Here is an 18,372-nt window from a genome sequence, read left to right as displayed (position 1 = left end):
TACAATATGAAAATATAACATCCCCACCAAATAGCAGCAAGTTACTTAGCACAAGCATGCACACATCACTAGAAACTTATTAAAGGTTCTGATCTATCACACACTATTAGGGGGGATGAAGTGGATATCCAAGATGCAGTCAGTGTTGATGTTGTGGATGGTGGAGAAGCCGATGGAGAGACCCCCTACATCAAGGAGGAGTTCGTTAGGACAATAGCTTAGATTTCCCACCGGTGGAGGCCTCGGGGAAGCAAGATCTGCGCCTATGCATATCTATGGAAAATTATGGCTTACCTTTTTCCGCAATACGAAGCTTCTGGTAAAACAATGGAGGTGAGGCGACGCGCGAGGGCCATATATATGCCCCCCATGGGGATATCAGGACGCGCCATGGGGTCCATCGCATACCTTGTGGCCATTCATGTTGACTTCTTGTGCTAGTGGTGTTCCCTTAAATGAATAATAGCTTCCGTGGTATTTTTTCTCTCGAATTGATTGAGTCCCTGAAGATCCCTACACATTAAAATGTGAAGTAGGAGGTTTTCTGCCTCCAAGGAGTTCAACACCAAAACAAGCGATTTTATAGGAAATCTCATAAATCATCTAAACAAGTTCAAACAATGTAATATCAATGCAAACTGCAACAATAAAACTACGGATATTCAACTCGGCTCCCGGGTGTATATGCTACAAGTATGATGATATAAATGCATATATCAGGGTCATATGGATCTTGTAGTCATATTACATCTTAGGCCCATTGCTCCATCAAATATGCCCAAAACTACCTTCACCGCTACGCGTCCTACCTCGAAGCTTCAGAAACTACCATATAGTGTCATTTTTCCAAAGTATTTGGATCTAGAATAATCCATCCTTTTGGGATTAGCAAAAAGGAGCGTGTGCATCACCATATTACTTAACACACTGGGTTGATAAGGACCAACCTTTGTCTGGTAGAGAGGAGCAATAATTTTCTAACTGTTGCTCAACATGTTTTCAATGATCATTTGAGAGCCTATGGTAATGTATCTAAATCCTGAAGAACCCAATAGGGAACTGAACTTGGTCAGGACCAAAAGAAAATCTAGATCATGATCGATGAAGAAAATCATTTCAGTACCATATTGTAGAACATAGAGACCACGATCCACTAGGTGTGGCACCACTCTTGTAGTTTAGTTTGTCTTACCCAATATTGCTAAGTGGAACCAAAAGAGTTTTCATGAGAGGGTTAATAATTAGGCGGGATATTTTTTTATGAATTTGAAACATAACACATTTATGACATGGCAGTCGTTTTGCACTCAAATGGCTACCGGAGACGTGGTAGCAAAATTTTTGGTTTTTTTGTAAGTTGTCATCCGTCCATGTGCCGCCGAAATCGGATGGATCACGTTGGCGACGAGAAACACTTTATCTCGCTAGAAACAATTCCATTAATGAATTCTCCACTCACCATCGCTACATTATTACTTCTTGTTTACGGGATATACTTGCAAATACTCCCCATGATCCATTTTAATTGATTTGAGTTTAGTAAAAAATTGTATTAAATTCAAGTTAATTAAAAAGGATCAAATTAAGGGAGTTGATCTTAAATTTGTATGGCCATAATTAAGCCCCGCCAGGGCATGCAACTAGAGCAGTGGATCAAGCAATCTCCATAGCCTAGTTTGGTAAACCCTAGTTGCAAGAAACTGCATTCGGCCAGACACGCGTACGCCCGTGATGTTATGTATGTCGTGGCACCACTCAATCGGACGGAATCACGAGCTCGCTAGGGAGTAGGGAGACGTCCCATCGCACCTAATTAACTGGACCGTGTCTGATGGATGAAAGATGAAACCACCAGCCCCGTCACAGGAGTATGTATTTCGTCCGCAGGTCTCGCACGTCGGTCTGTATAGTATATGGGCTATGGTTGTACCGGCAAGTCAGCATGTGACAGTGTGACTAGACGGCAAGCGAGCTAAGGCTAGCCATAGTGCTAGTATCTTAGTTTGTATCATGCATCCTAATCCCACCAAAAATGCTGATGTGGTCATAGTGGGTAGTATCATATAGTAATATCATGTATATGATAATTTTGTATGATATTACATCTATAATGCATAGTATCATAAACTAGTATCATAGTTTTACTATATTTATTGATTTGTAGAATTCCAATACAAATTTGTGTACAAGATTTATTTGATACTAACTTTTCTCGTGATATGTGCTATGATACGGTATCTACCTATGATTCTAATCTCCTCTCTCCTCCATAATTATGTGCCACATCAGTATTTTTGGTGGGGCTAGGATGCATGATACAAGCTACTCCCTCCGACCCAGGGCATAGGGCGTAAAAATCTCAGCGCAATAATCAAGGAAAGGATCGGTGGAGAGTAAAAATCGGAAGGTTTCCAAACTTGCCCCTGCATGCACGCGGTGTAGTATCCCGCACGATCTCTCGACTCCTCGTTTCTCGCAACCGACGCCGCCATCGCTCTCTGTCTCCTCCCTCGTGCTTCTCCCCGCGCCATCGCCTTCAATGGAGTGGACGATCCAGGGTAACCGATTGTGCCCAATCGGAGGGGAAAAGGGTCATCAAGGATTGGGGAAGAATCCATTGCCACGGATCACTCTGAAATCAGACGGTGAAGATGAAGTTGAGAGGCTAAGATGGGGCAGAGATTGTTTCAATTCCGAAAATTCGAGCTCCTATAAGAGCTTCGCGCCATGGACGCCCAGTTCGTCATCTTCTACCTCTGGTTCTTCCTCTTCTTCTCCCTGTGTTCATCGTCATGGCACATCTTGATTTGAATGAACCAATCAACTGGGATGAACTGGAAGATTTCGATGGGGAAGCTCGGGAACTTGCTGGCGATTTTTTCTTTGAGGTGGAAAGCGATGGAGGTTAATTTTCTTGGTCGATTCCGTTCTTTGGTTCTTCGCATTATTTTCTTTGAAGTTCATTGATTCTTACCGGGTTTTGTTTTCTGAGCAGATGACAACAGCGACGATGAACAGGCAGGAAATATGGACATGCAGGTGAATCGAGCAGGAGGTACTCTCGGCCTAACCCGCCTCCGTTCTGCCCAGAGATGGAACACGGGCGAATCGAGCACTGCCGGAGAAGGCCGTCGCCCGCACTTTGTGGGTGAGTCGAGCACTGCCGGAGAAGGCCGTCGCCCGCACTTTGTGGGCGAGTCGAGCACTGCCGGAGCTGGCCGTGGCCAAGACGAAGACGACGGAGCTGGCCGTGGCCAAGACGAAAACGGCGGAGCAGGCCGTGGCCAAGACGAAGATGACGGAGATGGCCGTGGCCAAGACGAAGACGACGGTGGCAATGAGCTCGTTCGATACCCTCTTTTCGACGGCGTCTTCATGTTCACCAGTAAGCCCATCGGCGGACGAGGCCGTCTTGGCCTATCCGGCCGTGGCCGAGGTAGCTGTCCGCCTTTTAGAGGAGGTGCGGCTGCTGGACGTGGAGGCGCAGGGCTTGGTGCTCGCGGTCGAGGAGCACCAGCAAGCCGAGGTGGTCGCGGACGAGGAGCACCAGCAGGCCGAGGTGGTCGCGGTCGAGGAGCACCAGCAGGCCGAGGTGGTCGCGGTCGAGGAGAAGCAGCAGGCCGAGGTGCTCGCGGAAGAGGGGCTGCAGCTGGCCGTGGAGGCGGTGATGATCAGGGACAAGATCATGCCCACGGACATGAGCATGCTGCAGGTACGTACTGCCATTTTTCATGCAAAATGTACTGTTCACATGCAATGGTAGAACTTGCAGTAGCACTCCTGGCATGAATTTGTTGCATTTTTTATTTACTGTTTGATGCAATGAACAAGTACTCCATTAAACACTTTTTATTTACTGATTGATGCTACTGCCATTTTCTTGCAATGAACAAGTACTCCATTAACCACTTTTTATTTACTGATTGATGCTACTGCCATTTTCTTGCAATGAACAAGTACTCCATTAACCACTTTTTATTTACTGATTGATGCTACTGCCATTTTCTTGCAATGAACAAGTACTCCATTAACCACTTTTTATTTACTGATTGATGCAATGAACAAGTAATCCATGAATCACATTTTATCTTGTGTTTTTTTTGCAGTTGTGCCATTAGGACGATTGGTGAACACCCGTAGAGTTTATAGTGACGACGACAAAAGAAAAATATATGCTGCCCTTCTCCGCAGAACCTCCCCGGATTGTTTGAATGATGGTGTTACCAAGGCAGTGGCCGCCGAGTTGATGGTACCTTTGAGAGTTGTGCAGCGTGTATGGTACGATGGTCTTTCCGGTATTGAAAATATTTGTAACAAAAAACCTTTGAATTGTTGGTGTAAAAGAGTGGAATTTAATCCCGATGAAATGAAACTAGTGCCACCTTCGAAGAGAACAACTTTGAAAGACCTAGCTTATGAGCTAGGCATGTCGAAGAGCACATTACAGAGGCGTTTCAAGGAGAAGGAGTTTAGGAGACACTCAAATGCCATCAAGCCTAGAATCACCGACGACAACAAGAAAGCAAGGGTTCGGTATGCACTATCTATGCTCGACCCCGATAGTGAAGATCCAAAATTTCAAGGCGGGTACAACATCGTGCATATGGATGAGAAGTGGTTTTACAAGACGAAGGGCTCTCAAAATTATTATTTGGGCAACGATGAAGAAGAACCTTACCGTTCATGCCAAAGCAAGCACTACATTGACAAGGTTATGTTCCTATGTGTCACCGGCCGGCCAAGGTTTGATGCGGATGGAAATTGTACATTTGATGGTAAGATTGGTATGTTCCCCTTTGTGACCGAGAAGCCGGCGGAACGTCGTAGTGGCAACCGCGCGAGGGGAACAATGGAAACCAAACCATTGAATGTTACACGGCTTGTTAGTCGAGAGTTCCTTATTCAAAAAGTTTTGCCCGCTATCAAGGAGAAGTGGCCATTGGAGGATAGATGGAGCCCAATATTCATTCAACAAGACAACGCGAAGACACATGTATTGCCAAATGATCCTGAATTTTTAGAGGCGGCTGCTGCCGGAGGGTGGAACATTAGCCTCATTTGTCAACCTCCTAACTCACCGGATACCAATGTCCTAGATTTGGGTTTGTTCGCCGCTCTCCAATCATTGTTTCAAAAAAAGTCTCCAACTTCTATTCTTGACATTCTCATGAAGGTACACAATTTTATGTTACTTTTACTTCAACCATTGCAATACTTCTTCTACTAATCTTGATATTGTAATGAAGGTGGAACAGGCATGGAACGAGTACCCGGCCGAGAGGAGCAACCGTGTCTTTTTGACACATCAAACATGCATGGTGGAGATCATGAAGCTTATGGGGGAGCACCGGTACAAGATACCGCACATTAGGAAGGGAGTTCTACAAAGATTAGGAATACTACCCGAAGTGCTACATGTTGATCACGCAATTGTAAACGCGGCTAGAGAGTTCATCATTTAGAGAAATGAAGTAGAGCATGCTAAGTTTGTTGTAATGGAGTTATCTTGTACCCCAAATTGTAACTTTTATGTAATGGAGTAGACCATTCTAATTTTTTTGTGATGGAGTAAAGCATGCAACCCGAAAATGTAATTCTGAATTGCCACGGCAGAATCCTGCCACGGCAGAGAAAATGGCCTGTTTTCTCTGCCACGGCAGAGAAAATGGCCATTTTCTCTGCCACGGCAGAGAAAACAGACCTTTTTCTCTGCCACGGCAGAGAATTGATCATCACTTTGGCAGATTTGACCAACTTGCATAAGGAATTGATCATAATTTGAGCAACATAAATATGGAAGTGTCCATAATTTGAACAAGAGAAATAAGCAAGTGCTCATAATTTCAGCAACACAAATAAGGAAGTGATTATAATTGGAACAACACAAATAAGCAAGTGATCCTTAATTTTTTTTGCATGACATAAATAAGGCAGTACACATCATTTCACATTGGGCAATGATCCTTGAACGCAAGTACTCCTAATTGCATTACATTCGGAGACTCCAACTTCTAGTCCTCACGATAACGGTAAACGCCATTGTCATCAACATAAAATTTGGGATGGTGAATGTCGAACATAACATCAAAGATAACTTGCTCACCGGCTGTGAGATCATCATATTCATAACCTCGAACTCTCGGCGTCTCGGCAACAACATCTTGTACTTCTTCTATGTCGGCAACATCATCTTGTACCTCTTCTATCTCGACAACTACATCTTGTACCTCTTCTATCTCGGCAACAACATCTTCTTCGACCCCTTCCATCTCCGCACCAACCACTTCTTCACCTTCCATCTCTGCAGCTACATGTTCTCCTCCATTGTTCACCATGTCAGGTTGATTTTGAACATCCAAAAGGTCATCCATTCCATTGAGCCATGCATCAAAATCATCCTGTACATTGATCATCCACTACATAGAAATCCTCCATGAAATTAGCCGCACATTAGCAGTAGTATTGCAATCTTAATCCATCAAGATCAACTAACCTGCATGTTATCGCGATGTTCCTCCATGAAGATGAGGTCGTCCTCCTCGACGGCGGCTTGCAGAGCTCCGTCGAACAGCTCCACCGGGAGGTCGCCTAGATTGCCATGCACCCTAGGTAGGGTTCCGCCGCCATGGACTAGGGCTGGGAGGCTGCTGCCCGTGCCTGCACCATCAGACGAGCATCCGCCGTCGTGCATCGCACAAGCGCCATGGACCAGAATCCAAACAGCCGCCAGCGCCATGGAACAACATCCAAGCAGCCCCCAGCCGCCAGCCCTAGTTCTCCCACCGAACAGCGTCACCATGGCGATCGCTCGAAGAAACGAAAAGAGGGAGGGGAGGACGAAGTGAAGGAGTGGAGGAACGGGATTACCTTCCCCGCCATGAAATACAGCGAGATTGAGATCGGCCGGATTTATTCGGCGCAGAAGACGAAGGGAAAAAGCTCTCGCGGGAGTCGATGGAGTTACTTCTCGTTTCGAGGAAGACGAGGAAGTTTTGACGGGGCCGTGCGGGCGCGGAGCCAGGCGGGCACGCGACGTGATCGCTCCAGACGTGGGGGCAAAACCGGAAAATCTTGGTTAGGCAACAACCCACGCCTTAATCCCTGGGATAAATTGGAAAAAATTTCACGCCTAAAGCCTTGGGTCGGAGGGAGTAAGATACTAGCACTATGGCTAGCCTAGCTAGCTTGATAAAAAGTTTTACAGTACTTGATTGCTTCAGGGTCAATCCCAACATAACCTTTGGCAAACTCAGTCTATCGTGTGCAAATGCAATGCAACTTTAGTTGTGCCGTTGTGCGATTGGTTCATTGGTTGCACGGCCCTATGTTGGGCTCATGGGCGCCTGTCCTGACCCTAGGGCATGACTATGTACAAACGGTTTGAAAGCCAAGTTGCAAACTTTGTTGATGGCATGCCATGGGTCATAAGAGCATCTCCACTCGTCTCCCCGAGAAGCCCCCCACGAGCCGTTTTTTACATCCGGACGGCGAAAAACGGCCCAGTCGCGCCCCCAGGTTCTCGTTTTCGTCCGGATTTGGGCCTAAATTCATTCGGCGATCCCACGCCATCCTCGGCCCCCCGGGGAGCGCTCGGGGACTCCGGATGGAGCAAAACCAACCGCCCACGCCCACGTGTCTCTTCTTTCGTCCGGACTCCCCGGGCCATCCTCTTTTTCCCCGAGAAACGCCGCTTGGGGAGCACACGACTGGAAATATACTGCCCCCCAGGCCAAATTTTCGTCCAATCCGGACGAAAATTTCGCCGGATTTGGGCGTGGGGAGCGCCAACGAGTGGAGATGCTCTAAGTTTTCAACACAGCATCTTTGATTGGTTACTTGCCTACTCACATTTGCACCTCTTTTTCTTTGAACTTACCTCACATCACCATATTTGAAAAAGTTATATCTACGAGCCTAAAATAACAAAACATCAACATTAGAATTGTGAAATTGCGAGATTAAGGTAACTTCAAAGAAAACATTGAACAACTAACCGTGTGCGATGAATTTGACAAAATTAGTTTAAAACAAGTGTAAGTTTGAACACAAAACTAAAACAAGTGTAAGTTTGAACACATAATTGAGAAGCCGACCATATCCGAGGAATTGAGATGTGGTTGTCCAGAAGGCTGTGGGGTTCCAGGTCTTGCGGCGATGCAACTCCTATGAGTGATGCTACGTCCGGGCAGTGTCCCCTGAAGGTGGTGTTGGTGGATTGCGCAGGGCGCGGCAGAGCGGATGGAAGTTGGGGCAGCGGCCTTGAGATTTCTTATGAAGTGTCGAGGTGTTGTCCTTGTGTCGTGTGGGTGACAATGTTGTCCTCGATGTTGCTCGTCGGCGTATCAATCATCATAATGTGGGCAAAGTTTCGTGGTATGTGGGTTTCTTCACCATGGAGGGAGCGTCTCGAGTTTGCTTCTCCCATAGTATTTTTTGCTTCTTCTCTCCGGCGGTGGTTGAAGGCCATCTAGTTCGGCGGAATGGTTCACCGATGCTTTTGTGTTTATGGTTGGTTGGCGTATTTTGTGGTGTTTTCACCCATGCATGTTATTGTTGTTGTTGTTATTATGCCATGTCTACGTTTCACAAAACTTAATGAATCATGCACTCATTGCTGGTTGGTAGCGTGGTTGGTGTCGGTACAAAATATCACATGTTCACGGAGTGTCTATTATTTTAGCCCGAGCTACATGTACATAGCTCTTTCTTTTTTTAATACTAGACAGTATTCAAAAGGTTTTTAAAAAATTGTAAAATAAATCTAGATGTAGAAAATGCTGTTTCTACCAGCGTGCAAAATTTTGAAACATCTTACATATGGGGCTGCACAAAATTTGGAGGTTTTTTAAATTTTGTACTGTTCACTACAATAGATGTCAGATTTTATCATTTTTGCACAGCCCAAAATATAGGGTATTCCGAGTATATCTCTTAGTGTTATCTTCAATAATTAATATTTACATGCTCCTTAAATTATGGCATAATTAACAATAAATTAGAAAACATGTGACTAAGATAAAGCAGCTTTTACACTCAAAAAATGCCTTATTTTTCATACTGAAAGATCATATCTTCGCAAACGCGAAGACAATTCTTTTTGTATTTTCTCTAAACCCAACTCAGCAAAAATGTTACTCACCCCGATTCATGAGGGTCGGTAGTTTGATTCAAATTTGTTCAAATGTAAACTAAGGACATCTAGCGGTGCGACGCAAACGGTCGCTCAGCGACCGTTTTCATCCGCCGTGACCGGAAATTCGTCTGGCACCACCTCCAGCGGGGCGACGCAAAGTGACTGGACCGTCCGCGGAGACGCAAACCTGGCCCAAATATGCGCCTCAGATGCGTCTCTGGCGGACACTCGGCGGACGCGGAAAGTGTCCGCTCGCGTCCGGTGGACGTTTCGTCGGGCCCGCCCGGTAGCGACCCTGCGTCGATGCGTCTTCTCAAACGCGCCATCGAGTGGCACCGCTGCGTCGCTTCGGCAGTCTGCGCCACGTTAATGGTGATGCCTCGGCTGCCGAGCGGCCGCCCACCTCCGCCAACCACGTTAATGGCGACATCACGCGTCCCGCGGCCACCGCATGCCGCCGGCCTATATAAAGGGGGCGCGCGTTCTTCTTCCTCATCCACTCGTCCAAAGAAACCCTAGCTGCCACAAAGCTCGACCGTAGCGCCGCCTAGGTGTTCCTGCGACGCAGCCAGACCCGCGAGGAATTCCATGGCTGATCCTGGTGGCCGGCGAGGCGGTTGAGGCCGCGGCCCTGGGTGCCCCTGTGGCCGGGGCAGGGGCCGCCGTGGCGGAGCAGCTACAGCCCCACGCTCGCCGTCGCCTGCGCCCTCCTCGTCCTCGCAGGACGAGCGCTGCTTCGAGTTCCTCCTCCGCATCGACGCCGACCCACTCGCCATCAAGCGGCTCCCGGACAAGTTCGCCGAGTTTGTCAACGGCGTCGAGCCGGCGCAGTTGCAGCTACGGGAGGCCAGCTGCAACTTCTGCCGCTGGTCCGTGGAGGTCTTGTTCGATGGGCAGGGCAAGATGTACCTGCACACGGGGTGGGACAAGTTCGCCCGTGACCTCGCGCTCGAGCCCGGCTACCAGCTCACCGTCCTCTACGAGAGGGACGGCGAGATGATCGTCAAGGGTGTTCGACGACATAGCCTGCCGCAGGCACTACCACACCGGCGAATCCGGCTCGGACAGCGATAGTTAGAACGTCGAGTGTTCTTTCTTTGCAGCGAATCTGGCTATAGGCCAGACGAAGCCAATAGTGGAGGTCTCTGTCTGTTCTTCCTCGGTAGAACCAACAAGGGCACTCTCTTCTCCCGCTGGATTTTCCAGTTTGGTTGATTGGGTGTGCTCTCGAATGTTCTTTCTTGGCAGCGAACATATGGAAATCAACACAACGGGTTTCTTTAAAAAAAAATTATATTTGTGTCGACCATGGTTCAAACTACATGTTAGTTTGTGTAAACCATGCATATTCTAAACTATGTGTTAGTTTGTGTAAAATCATGTTTCAATATGTAATATTTGGAACTATATTTAAATGGAGAAGAGGAAAAAAAAAGAAAAAAAATGCATCGCCCCGCTGAAGCAGCCCCCAGACGCAAACGGACGCGCGGACAAAAACGGTCATTTTAGCGTCCGCAGCGCGACGCAAACGAACACTCGCGGATATTAAAATGCGTCGCCCTAAATTCTCAACGACACTTATTATAGGTGTGGCCATAAGGGCATGAGCAATGGTGGCATACACAACTAGCCGCTTCATGTAAAAAAGTTGTAAGAAGCAACATGGTGAATTTTATCTCTCCAATGGAAGCTACAACTTTAGTTATAAAAAAAAAGAAGGGACCCCACAAATATGACACTATGTATCTCTTCCTCTCTCCAAAAAGCATGCTTTTAGGGCTTAAGATCCCACTTCTTGAAGAGGAGGCTACTTCCTCATCCGAACCTACTTTGGACCACCCGAACCTAACTAAAAGTATGAAGCAGCACCTCTAGAGCAGTGCATTGGGCATGCCGGCTGGAGCTCGCATCACCGTAGCCTAAAAGTTGCTAAAGCCTGCTAGTAGTTGCCAAAATGATTCATGTAAGTGTAACTAGACACGTCCACGATGTCAGGTACGTCGTCGTGGCACAGCTAGATAAGATGGAACGACGAGTTAGCTGGGGAAGCGACGGCGTGCGTCCCATCGCCCCCGAGATTGTCTGGTGAATGAAGCCAAGTACGTCCCCGTGTCACATGAGTATGGATTTACCTGCCCTTCGCGCACCTCGGTCGGTATGAGCCTAGGCCGGCGTACGGACGTATGATCGACTAGACCTGAACCTGATGATAAAGTGGATTTCTTCAGCCAGGGTTGATCGTACGAGACCTGGCTTGCTCAGGCGCTCACATGCAAATGAAGGAGATGAATGCTCTGAACATTTTTCTTCATGAATTTGCATCAGGTAGAGGTGGATAGGGTTGAGAGTTGGAGTATGATAAAAGGGTGGCTTCACATCGAGTCAACTAATACCAACAATTTGTCAAAGTATCTTGCCACTGGCTCTCGCCTCTCGGTGGGCGTGCAATAATACTCTCAACCGCAAGACCGTGACATTTCTCATTATGCTCACAAGTTAGACTATTTGGATGAAAGAACCGCGAGAGTGTTCCGCAAAAAATCTGCCACAACGACAATTTTTCCAAAGACAATCAAGGGATGACGCAAAGGTTTGGGTTACAACGGATGCCAAGTCTGAACCCATCCGGCGGAGAAAGGCGAACACCATACCGGCTACGCACGTCTACCACACGTCCACACGCATATATTCTAGGCCAAGCAATGAAGCTACTCTATCCTCCCATAATTCTTATCCTAATTTAAATATAACTAAACACATTTATGTATAGAAATATGCAACAAAAGTTATGAAATATAGGAAGTACAAGGTATGGGATCGTCGCAATAGGGCTGCAAAAAACATTGGGATTTGCACGTTTTTAGCTACTTGAGAATTAAGTTAGTTTTCACTCTGTTACAAGGCAACAATTTAGCACACTTAGGCACAAGGCAATGGACAACGCCTCGTTTAGGGCGTAAGCAGATGTCTAGACAGGGCAACCAAGAATTTGTCTTCTCCGGCAAAAAATCATGCCATATTTCAATGACGAGCCAGAATGCCCATATTCTAGTGGTAGTCGTTGGTAGTTTACTCATTTACATGCTATAAATTAATATTTTTTTATTATAAATACAATAACTTATATACACACTCTATGGTAAAAATATTTGCACGCCTAGGACACTTAAGCACAGTCTAAGCACTAGACGAATGCCAACCGCCTCGCGTACGCCTAACGCTTTTTCCGACCTTCTTTTCAGTCAAGTTCTACACCATGCAGTTGCATCGCGATTCGTGCACATATAAGTTGGAAGCTGAATTGCAACTAGGCTTTTTCAGCTGTAAACAAGGGTCCAACTAAGATTTCTTGTCCGTTGCAAGTATGATGCATCTAAGAGCATGTACAATGGTGATATCTTAACGGTGCCATGTAGAATAAATGTTGAGGTGGTAGGTAAAAAAGTTTTTTAAAAAAAAGCAAAAAAAAAAACTACTCTTAATTAATTTAGAGATGATCTTTTAGCACAATCTTTCTCACCACATATTTGGAACATTTGGTCACTAAAGGTAAGACTAAAAGTATAACTCATTGAACATCATGTTTCCATTGTTATTAAATTAGGTAGTGAAGTTCAGATAAAAGGGTCTTAAAACGATTGCACATTTAATCTAAAACGTTAGATTTAGCTTATGATTCATGCAGACAAGCGCCGCTGCCCTTATTTTACCCGGTTCGGCGTCGCGCCAAACCGACCAAGGACTGCCAACACTTGCCCGTCCCATACGGCACACGGGTGCACAGAATTTACAACTGTAGTATAATATCCCGCAACGTTTAGCGTCGACTTGTATTGGGGCCCACATTCCATTTGGTTGGAAAATGTATCTCTCAAGCGCCTCCACTTGACCAGCTAGCCTCCACGGCTGGTTCCGCAATCCTCACTGCATGGTGCATGCCATTGCCACCACACACGAATGGCGCGCGCGCAAACATTCGCCTACCCCTCTCGCGTGCGCCTATAAAAACCATGCTCGCACCGGAAGAGAGAGGCACAACACTCAGGTAGCAATGGAGTCCACGAAACTCTCCGTGGTGCTTCTTCTCGCCACCCTCGCGCTCTCCTCCACGTCTATGGCGCTCGCGTGCGGCTCCGCTGGTTCCGGTACCACGTGCGCCACCACCTCCAACGTCAGGCTTCCCAAGAAACCCGGAGTCGGCGAAGGCAGCCCGACCGTCTCCGACCTTCCGTCCCACGGCGCCCTGACTACCGAGCTCGCCACCTTGCCCGACCTTGGCCCCCTCGCTCCCGTCGTTGGCGTCCTAGCCCCCGTTGTCGGATCCGTCGCCCCAGTCGTCGGATCCATCGCTCCTGTCCTCGGCGGCGGTGCCGCTCCCACCGTCGGTGGTGCCGCTCCCATGGTCGGTCAGGTCGCTCCAGTCGTCGGTGGCTTAGCTCCCGTCATCGGTGGAGGCGTCCCGGGCATCGGAGCCGTGCCTACCAGCCTTGCCACCCTCGCTCCGGTCGTCGGCAGCAGCGGCATCCCGGGCGTCGGCGCCGTGCCTACCAAACTCGCCACCCTCCCTCCCGTCGTCGGCGGGGTAGCTCCGGTCGTCGGATCAGCCGCTCCCGTCGTCGGCAGCGCCGCTCCGATCATCGGCGGCGAGACGACCGTCGTGTCCACCTCCCGAAAGATCCGCCACGGTGGACGCAAGGCATAATCCCACACTCTCTAAAGCGCGCATGTAGTGAGTAATCAGGTCACAAGCTTGATATTAGGCCGCTGGCCCTGGCAATGCAAGCATCGTAAGCTATGATACCAGTACTACAATCTAATATTATGTTCGTAATGCATAGTATGGTTAGTTGTCTTTTTTAATTTCAGTAGCCTTGTAACACGGCGGCCCACTTAGTATATGCTATGTAATGACATGTTGATGTTTTGCTCACGTGACACTGCAGGGAACTGAGAGACTTAAAATGTTTGGTCGTGAAGCCACTTGCTTTGTGGTTGTTCATTTTAGAATAAAGTTTCGTTTATCCCTAAATTTATAGAGTGTGTTGAAATCAAACCGTGAACTCTCAATCTTCAAAATTGGCACCCTGTACTCCTGATTTTCAATTTACCTTTAGGTCGTTTCCAAACAAGCTAGGATTGGTGACGTGGCCACTCTCGGTGAAAAACATGGCCCACCCGTCATGTCTATTATCGTCATTCCAATCTCTCTCGGCCTCTCTCTTTCTTCCCCAGATAGCATTCTGCGCCCCCTCCTACGTTGTACCCTCCTCTCTCTCTCCAATCCACCGTAGCTATGACGCAAGGAGCCCTCGATCCGATTAGCTGCCTGGCGCCCATGTCTCGACCAGTTGTGTGCATGTCGTCCCGAGCGGCAGAGGCAGCTAAAGCGGCTCCCCCATCCCGCATGGCTGGGGCATTGCTTTCCATCCCGAGAGGCGGCCGTGCTTCCTCCCGAGCAGTGGAGGCATCGTTAGGTTCGTCCCCCAGCCCGCACAATGGGAGGTAAGGAGGTGCCTAGTCCCTCACAACCTCGGCATTGCCTCCAATCTGGCGGCATTGCTCCCATCCCGATGAGTAGCGACAACATCAGCAAGTCATTACCAGAATTTTGTATGATAAAATGCATAGATTAGCAAAGCCCTTGACTCACCTCCTCTAAAAGCATATCCCTTGCATTAGACATATTTCAAACTGAATTGGCATTCAAAACACTTGAACTTACTTTGCCGATTGTCGCTGTTCCGGCTCTTTATGATCTTCCACATTCATTCTTGAAACAAATGTGTGCAATCGTGACATCGTTGTTTTCATTTCAGCGCTTGCATTTGTCGGTAAGAAGATGGATCCGTGCACCCGTAGTATCTCAACTTATGAGAAGTAATACATTGTTATCTTGTTGGTAGTTGTGATGTGGCATGCCTATCTTCGACATAGTGTATTCTTAAATGATACTAATCACGAGAGTCTTGCCCATTTAAGTGATCAATGTTTGCATAATTCCTGGCAACACAAATGCACGTCAAGTTTATGGGCATGCAATATCTTTTTTCCATCCATTATGGGCATGTCATATCGTATTGTCTACAAGAAAAGATCAAAAAACTGCTCATGTGATATCCTACTGTCCCCACTCTGAGATGGAACTCCATGAATTTTCACGTTACCAACCTGCTTATATGCCATTGGCAATGCCTATAAGCGGGATATCATGCTCGTGAACTATTACAAAGATGATCAAGTCACGCTCCGCGATGGAGTTTTGAGAGATAAAAAAAAATCGAATATGGCTTCCTTTTTTTGCCAGAAAAAAAGTCGAATATGGCGTCCGGTAGATTGACCCTTACAAAAAGTGATCCAAGAGCTCCATGCTAGTTCGTTATGTGGTCACTGGCGAATCCTAGTCACTTTATGATGTTTCAAACATCTATTTTTGTCTAGAAAAAAGGCATAAATAAATCAGCACTGCAAATGGTTCGCGAGTATTCTGTTTGTCAGCATATGCTAAACTTTGTGTTCTAAGTACTTTCGGGTACTGCAACCCTTGCCTTATCCATGAATTTTATTAAGGGATTACAACTGTCTGAAAGACAAAATTGTGTCATTATTGTGGTTCAGACTCCTTGAAATCAAATGTTGTTGCCGTCTTCATGAACATTGTGTACAAACCTCATGGCTTCTTACCTGAGCACATCATTTCAGATCGAGTGTTTTTTTTTTTGGTAGCAGGTACTCAAACTCACTAGCTATTTAAACCTCATGACTTATCTGAGCTGGGTGGAGCCACGCCCAGGGCAACAAGAGCCACGGCGGAAAAACATATTAACGCGCGCATGTCTGAGAGGCCAAGTTGGGATGTGGCTCATGTATATGTGTTCTGGGTTTTGACTGGTTGGTTCTATCGGTTTTTCGCTTTTCTACTTTTTTTTGTTTTTTGTTTTTGGTTTCTTTTTTTGATTTCAATTTGAGCAAATTTGAAATTCGAGCATATTTTGCTCAGATTCAAAATTTGTTCAAAATACTTTTTGCTCAGATTAAAAAATTGCTTCGATTTGACTTTTGTTTAAAATCAAATTTTGCTCAGATTTAAAATTTGTTCAAAATATTTTTTGCTCCAATTTGGAATTTAAAATTTTGATTAGATTCAAAATTTGTTCAAATTCAAATTTGTTTAATTTCAAAAGATGGACGAAGATTGTGTGGAGAAAGTGGTTTGAACCCAGGTATATAGTGTGCTCACTCTGAGCTGCAAATGCTGGACTATAGGCAGGATCGGGTACAACGGTTTTTCCACCAATCCTATACACTGACTAGGTCGCTGCCTATTAGGCACCGCACATTGGGTCTGGCCCATTTTTTCTTTTTCTGTTTCTTTCTTCTCTATTTATTTCTTTATTTTTCAGTTTCTTTTTATTTTTGTTGAAATTTGAAAAGGTTCAAATTTGGAAATAGTTCAAACTTAAAAATAGTTCAACTCCGGAACGTTCAATTTATAAAATGTTCCTATTTAAAAATTGTTCATATTCAAAAAATGTTCAAATTTTAAATATGTTCATACTATATGAATGGTCAATTTTCAAAAAACAAAATTTGAAAAAATGTTCCATAAAAAAATGATCATATTCGAAAAGAATTTGAGAATTTTTAAAATCAAAAACATTAAAATTGGAAAATTATTCGAAATAAAAAATATACATATCCCAAAATGTTCAAATTTAAAAATTGTTTAAATTTTAAAATTGTTCAATTTTGAAAATTGTTTAAAACCAGAAAATGTTCATATATAAATAATAATAATTATGGATTTTTTTTTTGAAAAATTAGAAATATAAAAATTTAAAATGTGTTCGTATGCGAGAAAGTTTCAAATTTAAAAAATTCAATTAGTTTTCGATAAATATTAGATTGAAAATTTTGAATTTTTAAACCACAAAAAAACATCAAAAAAGGAGAAAACCAAAAAAAAGTGTGTGGGTTGGCCCACCATTCACCTTGGGGTTGTGCGGCACAAGTTATGCAGGTCCGTATAAAGCAATTTCCCGAATTTTCTGCCTACCATCTGGTGGAAACAAAGTTGGCTCAGAGTAGAGCCTAGACCTGGCCCAATTTCCCCATCGCTAGCGCACCGGTCGGCCTACCATTCCCTCGCTCACTTGGTTGCACGAAAGCGTCGCCGCGCCAATAGCCAACATGCGTGCCTCCACTCTACTTGGCCAGCACCTCCCGTATCACCTCATCGCCCTGCCACCTCCTTTGCTGCAAGCCGCGGCCCTGACCCGACTCTTCTCTGTCGTTGCCACCACGCGATCATCTGTTGGCGTCGCCCTAGCTTTGCTCCTCTGCCCCACCGCCCCGATTCCCGCCAATTGATCCTCCTCCACATTAGTACTCTGTTGCGGCACGAAACCTCGGTATTGGCCATGGACCCTCTCAAGTCTTAACTAGGTAATTTCTTGTTTTAGCATTTTAGAAACGAGAATGAACAGAAGATGAATTCCTGCCTAATTGCCTGACTAGGACATTGCTTGATTGTTGTATGCTTTAACAAATAGTTTTTAATCAATTTCATGTTGTATGCACACACACAAAAAGAAGCAGAAGAGATTTTATCCATTGATCTTAACACCGAACCAATAAACAAACATCAATCCTCAATCTGAAGGAACTCCTAAAACTGGAGAGTTTTTTTTTAAAACGCTAACTCAAATAGAAGAATGTTCCCAAACTTAAGATGCAACTCAAACAAAATTATCTCCCCAATTCTAACCTTCAATCGCAACAAATGCAAATCTTCTACGGTTGATATGGTCATCGGAGGATCACATGAACTAAACGAGTGATTTGGAATTATCTTTTATATCCCCATACTACTATTTACATATTTTAGTCATCTCTTATGTACGTTTGATGGACCACTAACAAAGGATTTAGAATATATGATCATATTTTCTATCGTACCGAATTTGTTGTGCTATTACAAGAGTTTTTACTATTTTTTGCGCTTTGTTTTTGGTTCGGGGCTTGGTCCAATCCTAGGTACGTCAAGCAGATCATTTATAGAGGGTAAATGAAGGGTAGGACACCGGCCATCGGGAGAGAGACTGTTCGGATAGACGGATGCCCGGATTGGTGGACACCGGCCTGCCACGGGAAAAAGAAGAGATGAGGTAAGGCGTTAGGCTGCACGGCGATGATGCATGTAAAATTCATACATGAACTTTGTCCTTTATCATATTTAATTC

At 45.6% G+C, this 18,372-nt stretch overlaps 1 protein-coding gene across 1 annotated transcript; it reads left to right on the top strand.

The window, feature by feature from the left end:
- The first annotated feature begins 2,488 nt into the window (after positions 1 to 2,488).
- Positions 2,489 to 5,462, top strand: LOC127330819 (uncharacterized). Its single transcript, XM_051356903.2, has 4 exons — positions 2,489 to 2,904; positions 2,996 to 3,712; positions 4,107 to 5,173; positions 5,247 to 5,462. Exons 1-4 carry the CDS (start codon positions 2,793 to 2,795, stop codon positions 5,460 to 5,462), a joined length of 2,112 nt encoding a protein of 703 aa, XP_051212863.2. The 5' UTR covers positions 2,489 to 2,792.
- The last annotated feature ends 12,910 nt before the right edge of the window (positions 5,463 to 18,372 follow it).

This window comes from Lolium perenne, chromosome 2 (genome assembly GCF_019359855.2).
Source record: "Lolium perenne isolate Kyuss_39 chromosome 2, Kyuss_2.0, whole genome shotgun sequence".
Taxonomy (NCBI): Eukaryota; Viridiplantae; Streptophyta; class Magnoliopsida; order Poales; family Poaceae; genus Lolium; species Lolium perenne.
This window is presented reverse-complemented; position numbering and strand designations above follow the sequence as displayed.